The sequence below is a fragment of the Medicago truncatula genome, chromosome 3 (genome assembly GCF_003473485.1).
Source record: "Medicago truncatula cultivar Jemalong A17 chromosome 3, MtrunA17r5.0-ANR, whole genome shotgun sequence".
Classification (NCBI taxonomy): domain Eukaryota; kingdom Viridiplantae; phylum Streptophyta; class Magnoliopsida; order Fabales; family Fabaceae; genus Medicago; species Medicago truncatula.
In genome coordinates this window covers 17,467,627-17,477,052 of record NC_053044.1, presented here as the reverse complement: position 1 = coordinate 17,477,052, position 9,426 = coordinate 17,467,627, and the positions used below count along the sequence as shown (strand labels likewise).

Genomic DNA, 9,426 nt, shown 5'->3' with positions numbered 1-9,426 from the left:
CTTTTTAAAATTGCATTTTTAGTCCATTTTTCTTATTTGCAGTCCAGTCCCCAATTTTTTACATTTTTGCAGAAAGGTCCTTAAAGTCAAAAGTCCAAGGCCGAGCCAAACAAAGTCTAGTTCGAGGTGGCATTACCCCATTGGTCTAGGAATACACATGGCAACCTATAAATAGAATCAAATCTGCACAGATCCAGAGAATCAGTGACACATCACCAAAAACAGAATCACAGTTTCTCTCTCCATTCAGTTAGATCAAAACAGAAAATCACCAAGAACATTCAAAAACTCTAATTCACCAATCCATCAAAATTCATCAGAATTCAACAATTTTTCTTTGATTTCTTTACAATTCTCAGTGATTCATCACTGAATCATCATCATTGAACCATTTCCTTCGCAATTCCAGTGCGAATTCATCACCATCAGTGACGAACTCAAGCACGATCACGAAGGATCTGAGAAGAGAAAGAAGATGAAGAAGAATTGAACCGGTACCAGCAAAGAAGAAGAACACCTATTTATTTTCGGTTTCAAGTCAGAAAATCAACAAACAGAATCAAATCGAAGATTTCCTCTCAAAATCTCCAATCAAAACCACAGGTAAACACATAAACTTCATCTTTCTTGCTTAAAAACAACAACGAAGACGAATCAAATGTAGATCTGTGAAGTTTTAAAGGTTTCATTGAAAAACAACTAAAAAAAAACTTAAAGAAAATTTTCGAAAACCGTGAAATAGATTCTAAGATCTACGTTGATTCGAGCTTTGCATGCAAAATCCAGTGCCAGATTCGTGCTCAGAAGAAAAAAGGATTTCCAAATATGTAAAAAAATTTGAAATCGGAGAAACTTGCTCAACTCCGGCGGCGGCGCCGCCACCCTTGGGCGGCCGGCCACCACGCTGGAGAGGCAAGCTTCACCGGAGAAGATGAAGATCATCTTCATGTTCCAGAATCCGGCGAGGATGAGAGAAGAGAGAAGTGAGAGCTTCTCTCACTAGGATGAGAGAAGAGAGAGAAAGGAGAGGAAGAAATGAAATAAACCGGTCACCAAGCCTTTTTATAAACAACTGAACCGGTCCGGTTTATTTCTGGTTCTTTCCCTTCATTCTGAGCCTTTAGATCTAGGGTTTGGCTTCCTGGATCAATCCAACGCTTCCTGTGCATCCGGATCTGTGGGTTTGGGCTTGGGCTTCCAGTTTGTTTGTTTCTGCATTTTTTTTCTTATTTCTTGCTATTTGCACCCTGTTTCTTGCTATCTGAACCCCCTGCTTGTCCAATTTTCTTGCAAAAAATTCCTAAAAATTCCTATATGTTTCTTGATGTATTTTTAATACTTTTGTGATGTTTTTACATGTGAAAAATTGATAGAAATATAATGTGTATTTCTTTGATAGTTTTTTTTTCCTTTTTTAGTGGAATTTTGTGCTATTTTTACCACATTTTTGTTCATAATATTTTGATATATAACATAGACGATTGATATGCAATTTTGTGTTGAATATGCTACTGTTTGTGTAATTACTTTACTGTTTTTGATGTGATTTATTAGTTTCTTGTGTCGCAAGTATCGTATTTCTTTTCACGTTTCAGTTCTTGTTGTCATTTTTACCGTTTCGCCTCGTAATTCTTTGTTTACTTTTTCTTACCATTTTATGCCTTATATTACTAACCATTTCATTTCATGTTTCATCCATCTCATGAGCATCTTACCTTTTTCATCTCAATTTCTCATAGTTTAGGCATTTTTACCTTTTAATTTCTATGTTAAAATGTCATGTAAAATTTTAGGTAGTTTAAATTTCTTTTTGATTTCTTGCAAGACCATAGAATGTAAACTAGGGCAAATGTAACGGACAATGGACTCTCTAATGATGTACACCGACACAAGCACCGACACGCACACACGTTGTATGTTTACCGCTTTAGATGTATGCTTAGGAAACGCGATACTTAGAAAAATATCAATTTTCCAAAATAAGCAAATTCCATCACTTGAAATTTTTTCCAAATAAACCTTGGCGTCAAAACTCCATTGAATTTTCCCTTTATTTTCTTAATCAAACTCAAATGAACTCTAATTCCAACTTAGACCTTTTTTTAATAATAATTGAACCAACCATTCACCATTTTTTTTCTCTCATGCCTTTACGGCCTCTTTCTCTTCTTCAAAACCATTTTCAAAAAAACTAACTAAAATCAATCAAACACACCAAAAACTTTTTTGAAAGAGAACTGCATGGAATTTTGATCCCTTAAAAGGGTATGTAGGCGAGAGGTCAAAACCTCTCCAAGTCCAATAAAATAAAACCTCAAACATTTTCCTCCCCCCATTCTTAACATAAACAACTTCTTTTTAATAAATAGCATTAAAAATAAAGCGTAGACATAAAAGTAGGAAAACGGTTCCTATAGAGTACTATAGTCGTTGCGGGTGCCTAACACCTTCTCGTAACGAAAACGACCCCCGAACTTAGAATTTCTAAGGGTTTTCTCAATTTTTACCCTTCCCAAGAAAAAATAGAGATTATAAATGATTGAAAGGTTCAAGCCTAATTAATGACTTGACACCCCAAAATCGAGATAACAAAAAATGGCGACTTCACTGGGGACTTTTTTTAAGCGGGTCACGCCTAGTTTTCCGTAGTTTATGTTTACGCTTTGTTTTATTGCTTGCATATGTGAATACTTGTTTATTTTCATTTGACGTGTGGGGTGAGAATATCAAAGTCCTATACCGGGGCTGAGTGAACTTATGAATAGGTAGAGATATAATCGACAATTCGATCCGAGGGTTGCCTCGTGTATTGGGTTATGCGATCAATCTCACATAGCTGAGGCATTTTGGAAGTAATGTTGTCGGCGTGTGTTGTCATGCTTAGGCACTTTGTTTTCAACTGTTCGACGATGCTATGGACCGTAGTTACCAAGCCCATCCTTGGCCTTTTTAGGACGTAGTGCGGTGGCTAAATTGCGTGTTGTCTCAAGTTTTAGTCGTCACGCGATACTACACTCAAACTAGACCTTCTTGCGAATAAACATGGAACGAACGTTGTCCCGTGCTACCATGATATACGTAGGAGAGGTTGCAGTTTGGGAACTTCATTAGAACCTTGGTTACTACTATCCTAAGCCTTAGTTTCACCGGGCGCCGTGCCCACCCGTGACTCCTCGACCTTGAATCTCAACCCACCATGTTTTCTCTGTAACTGAAAAACAATCATGCATACATGCATTCATGCATAAACCTTTTCCAGCATTCATCAAAGGGTTTAGACAAGTTAAAATTTTGTAAATAATCGCAGGTATGAAGAATTACCTTGTAAAACTTCGTATTGCTTTGCTCGTTAAAAAGTTTCTAATTTGTCTAAAACCCTTCGATGACAAAAAAGAGTCATTTTTGCATCTGCATTTGTATATCATGCATCATATGCATCATTCATCAGTCACAAAAGGTTTCCAAGCACTCATTGCCTCCTGGTTCTTTTGCCATAGTTTGAAAGGTGGCTCGTACTCGAAAAGTCTACGAACCTGACAGAATACATCGGACTAGATTATACAGAAAGAAGAATTTGGTAGCTATGGAAGAAGAAAATGCTCAGCTCCGTACCGAGTTAGCTTCTCTGAGGGAAGAATTGACTAAGGCCAACGATACCATGACTGCTCTGCTAGCCGCCCAGGAACAATCAGCCACAGCTATCCCTGTAGCCACAGCTATCCCTATAGCTACAAGTGTGATCCCAACTGTATCTACTGATGCTCGCTTCGCTATGCCAACTGGGTTTCCTTATGGACTTCCACCGTTTTTCACTCCTAGTACTGTAGCAGGCACTTCTGGTACCGCTAACAATGGCCCGATTCCTGGGACGAACACTGTCTCCATCAATACTACCTTGCCTCAGACAACGGCAACTGTCACTGAGCCTCTTGTGCATGCCATATCTCAAGGTGTTAACATCAACGCGCATCACGGAAGCATCCCCGTGATTAAAACCATGGAAGAAAGGATGGAGGAACTTGCTAAAGAACTCCGTCGTGAAATCAAAGCTAACCGAGGGAGCGGGGACCCTGTTAAGATTCATGATCTCTGGTTGGTGCTAAAGGTGGACGTCCCCAAGAAGTTCAAGGTCCCAGAGTTCGACCGATACAATGGGCTGACTTGTCCCCAGAACCACATTATCAAGTATGTCCGAAAGATGGGTAACTACTCAGACAATGATTCGCTCATGATTCACTGCTTCCAAGATAGCTTAATGGAAGACGCTGCAGAATGGTATACTAGCTTGAGCAAAGATGACGTTCATACCTTTGATGAATTAGCCGCTGCTTTCAAAAGCCACTATGGGTTTAATACCAGGTTGAAACCAAACAGGGATTTTCTCAGATCCCTCTCCCAAAAGAAAGATGAAAGCTTCCGCGAGTATGACTCAAACATTCCTGAAGACTCTGAAAAAGGATTATGTTGAAAGAATGATCATTGCTGCTCCAAATAACTTCTCTGAGATGGTCACCATGGGGACTCGTCTAGAAGAAGCTGTCACAGAGGGCATTATTGTATTCGAGAAAGTTGAATCCTCTGTAAATGCATCAAAGAGATACGGTAACTGTCATCATAAGAAGAAAGAAACAGAAGTAGGGATGGTATCTGCCGGAGCCGGTCATTCCATGGCTACTGTTGCCCCTATTAATGCTGCCCAGTTACCTCCGTCGTACCCTGAAGGTAAATCGACATAATCAGAATAAGCAGCGGAAAAATTCGATTTACTTTCCTTGGATCATTACGAATTAAAACTTGAACCAGTGATTCGATTGTTACCTTAATTCGGTTGGTCTGAAAAACGAGCGGTGGAATCTGCGAACCGATATCACGATCACAGCCAAGCAATTAGCAGAGCCTCTATCAAGTCCACACGAACAGTGCTCTTCCAAAACCTCGGTGCTAGCCAAGAAGACGGAAGTCAGAGAGCTTGGGTTTCTGCAAAAGAACGTAACCGCAAACTATTGCACTAGGGTTCTATTTATAGAACTCCTTATGTGCTTTGCAAGTCAAACTCGTTTTTGACTTCACTAAGCCCAATACGAGTTTAGTAAATATTGCTAAATCATTAGCATTATTTACTAAGCGCACCCTTTATATAAGTCGTACTTATACATATCTCTTTTGACTGCTCTTTGTGTGTGACCCTTTAGGTTCTAGTCACGTTGGCAATGATATTAAATCCATCATTTAATATCATAAACAATGAGCGGTATCTAGCAACACATCATTGCTACCCAAGTGACAAGAATGTCAAGTGATCTGACGAAACCTTTCATGATAATACATATGTGTATAATTACTCCTTTGTCTCAATATCTTCATTGATCTCAAGGCATAGATAGTGTCACCCTTGTATAGATCAATGTTCATTTATCTTGATTCCGAAATGTACTATTTAACGAATAAGTCCAATATCTTATATTGACTTAGTTCAGCATGGCCATGCATATTTATAGTCATATTTCATCAAGAGGCCTAAAGATATATCTCCTGTTTATGAGGAGGGACAAATCCCATCTAGGACACTCATGACCCTCAGCATGATTCATCAAGTGCCCATCAACCAACGTTATTGTTATCCTTTTACAGACAACGTTAGAATGGCAACAAAACACTTGAGTCCACATCTAGAGATCATAGTGGTTTCAGGTCTAAGAGCGATATACATTATTATCATTGTGAGAATATCTTATGACAATTTCATAACTTACTATGTAGTATTCTCACAGTGGGTCAATCCAATATAAATATTACTCCTAATATTTATATCTATGTATAGACTTGATATCTCATATCTATGACCCATGAGATGCGGTCATCAGTCTACATACATAATAGTCTCGACGCTTTATTATTATCCTTTATTCATATTAAAGCTTTGACTACGGATTCATTTAAGAATAGCGTTCTATAAGATAATGTAATCTCATGATTAAGTCACACTTAATATATTATTACACGAACTATCTATTCTAAGGACTTTATTAACATTATCTAAATATAATAAAGAGTGCCATATATTATCCAATAATAAAAGTCATGATACATAAGATAGGTTTAACATAAACTATTGGCCTCTAGGGCTTACACCAACAATCTCCCACTAGCACTAGAGCCAATTAGGCATAAACCTAATACCCATAGATCTAGTATGACCATCATGCTTCTGCTGGGCAAGAGCTTTAGTAAGTGGATCAGCGACATTGTCCAATGTTGGTACTTTGCATATTTTAACATCTCCTCTTTCGATAATCTCTCGAATAAGATGATAACGCCTTTGTATGTGTTTGGATTTCTGGTGAGATCTAGGTTCTTTGGCTTGTGCGATTGCACCATTGTTATCACATAGTAATTCAATGGGATCCACAATACTCGGAACTATTCCAAGATCAGAAATGAATTTCTTAATCCAAACAGCTTCTTTTGCGGCATTGGATGCAGCAATATACTCGGCTTCAGTTGTAGAATCAGCGACTGTTTCTTGCTTTGAACTTTTCCAGCTCACAGCACCGCCATTTAAGCAAAACACATATCCAGATTGCGATCTAAAGTCATCATGATCGGTCTGAAAACTAGCATCAGTGTAACCATTTACAGAGAGCTCTTCTTGACCTCCATAGACCAAGAAGGTATCCTTAGTTCTTCTCAAGTACTTAAGGATATTCTTGACAGCAATCCAATGATCGTTGCCAGGATTAGACTGGTATCTGCTCGTAGCACTTAAAGCATACGAGACATCTGGTCGAGTACATATCATAGCATACATGATAGAACCAATTGCTGAAGCATATGGGATATCACGCATTCGATCCCTTTCGTCATTAGTCGAAGGGGATTGATTCTTTGATAGATTTAATCCTGACGACATAGGAATGAATCCTTTCTTGGAATCATGCATATTGAACCGTCTCAGGACCTTGTCTATATATGTACCCTGACTTAAGCCAAGCAATCTTTGTGATCTATCTCTATAGATCCTGATTCCTAATATATAGGAGGCTTCACCTAAGTCTTTCATAGAAAAGCATTTCCCTAACCAAGTTTTGATTTCTTGTAGTGTAGGGATGTCATTTCCGATTAATAATATGTCATCTACATATAAAATCAGAAATGAAACTATGCTCCCACTAACCTTCTTGTAAACACAAGGCTCATCTTCATTTTTAATGAATCCATACTGTTGTACAGTTTCATCAAAGCGAAGATTCCAACTTCTAGAAGCTTGCTTCAATCCATAGATTGATCGCTGCAACTTGCATACCTTTTTGGTTGCTTTAGGATCGCCAAAACCTTCAGGTTGTGTCATGTACACATCCTCAAGAAGATTTCCATTAAGGAAAGCAGTTTTGACATCCATTTGCCAGATTTCATAATCGTGATATGCAGCGATGGCAAGTAAGATCCGAATGGATTTAATCATTGCAACTGGTGAAAAGGTTTCATCATAGTCTACACCATGAATTTGTTTGAAGCCTTTAGCAACCAGTCGCGCTTTGTAGGTACTAACCTTTCCATCCATGTCAATTTTCTTTTTGAAAACCCACTTGCATCCTATAGGATTAATTCCTTCAGGTGCATCAATCAAGTTCCAAACTTGATTTGTGTACATGGAATCCATTTCAGATTTCATGGCTTCAAGCCACTTCTTAGATTCGGGGCCAATTATGGCTTCCGTGTAAGTCACAGGCTCATCTTGGTCCATGAGCAATACATCACCCTCTTGAGATATGAGATACCCATATCTTTCGGGTTCTTGACGTATCCTGCTAGACCTACGTGGTTCTTGTGTTACTGGGATAGGATTTTCTGTCATAACAGTTTGGGTATCCTGTCCTTGTTCCTCTACCGGTATTTCAGTACTCTGTGGGTCTTGAATTTCTTCAAGATCTACTTTGCTCCCACTGATTCTCATGGAGACAAAATCCTTCTCAAGGAAAACTCCAGTTCTGGCAACAACAATTGTGCCTTCAGTTGGTTTGTAAAAGTAGTATCCCCTAGTTTCTTTAGGATATCCCACAAAGAAACATTTTTCAGATTTTTGTTCAAGCTTAGTAGACATAAGTCTTTTTATATAAGCTTCACAACCCCAAATCTTAAAATGTCCCACATTGGGTTTTCGACCATTCCATATCTCATATGGTGTCTTTTCTACCGCTTTAGATGGAACTCGGTTAAGTGTGTAAGCTGCAGTTAATAAGGCGTACCCCCATAAGAAGTTTGGAAGTTCAGCATGACTCATCATAGATCGGACCATGTCTAACAAGGTTCGATTTCTCCTTTCAGATACACCGTTCCATTGCGGTGTTCCAGGAGGTGTGAGTTGGGATAGTATCCCATATTCTTTAAGATGATTGTCAAACTCTAAGCTCAAATATTCTCCACCTCGATCAGATCAAAGCATTTTGATTTTCTTGCCTAGTTGGTTTTCTACTTCATTTTGAAATTCCTTGAAGAAAGTAAATGATTCAGATTTATGTTTCATTAGATACACATATCCAAATCTACTAAAGTCATCAGTGAATGTAATGAAGTAGTGAAAGCCTCCTCTAGCAGTTATGTTTAGGGGTCCACACACATCAGTATGTATGAGACCTAAAAGATCACTAGCCCTTTCACCTTGACCGGTAAATGGAACTTTTGTCATTTTTCCCAATAAACAAGATCGACATGTTTCATATGATTCGAAATCAAAAGAATCCAAAAATCCATCTTTATGGAGTTTGGAAATGCGATTCTCATTTATATGTCCTAAACGACAATGCCAAAGGTAAGTTGGATTCAACTCATTAGGTTTCAACCTTTTAGTATTAATGTTATAGATAGGCATATCGAGATCTAGGACATAAAGTCCATTACTCAAATTTGCGTTAGCATAAAGAATATCATCCAAATAAACGGAACAACATTTGTTCTTTATTGTAAAATAAAAACCAGCCTTGTCCAAACAAGAAATTGAAATGATATTCCTGCTAATGGCAGGTACATAATAGCAGTTTTCTAAATTAAGTAAAAGACCACTAGGTAAGGTCAATACATAAGTTCCAACAGCTAAAGCAGCAACCTTTGCTCCATTGCCAACTCTAAGATCGACCTCGCCTTTTGCCAATGCTCTACTCTTTCTCAGACCCTGCACATCAGTACAAATATGAGAACCACATCCAGTATCTAATACCCATGATGTAGAAGTAGACATATTAATTTCTATAACAAAAATACCTGCAGAAGTAGTAGGAACATTTCCATTCTTCTTATCTTCCAGATACTTTGGACAGTTTCGCTTCCAATGCCCAGCGTTGTTGCAATAGAAGCACTTACCATCCTTAGCCACGCCTCCAGTAGGCTTCAAAGCTTTGGTTGATGGCTTGGCAACAGCTTTGCCTTTGC

General features: G+C 38.4%; 1 protein-coding gene across 1 annotated transcript; it reads right to left on the bottom strand.

Annotated features, from left to right (window-relative positions):
* Nucleotides 1-6,151: 6,151 nt before the first annotated feature.
* LOC120579531 (secreted RxLR effector protein 161-like) lies at nucleotides 6,152-6,847 on the bottom strand. Its single transcript, XM_039831949.1, has one exon. It carries the CDS (start codon nucleotides 6,845-6,847, stop codon nucleotides 6,152-6,154), a length of 696 nt encoding a protein of 231 aa, XP_039687883.1.
* Between the last annotated feature and the right edge of the window lie 2,579 nt (nucleotides 6,848-9,426).

Coding starts and splice junctions, on each gene's coding strand:
- LOC120579531 (XM_039831949.1), bottom strand. CDS start 6,847: ATGCGTGATATCCCATATGCTTCAGCAATTGGTTCTATCATGTATGCT.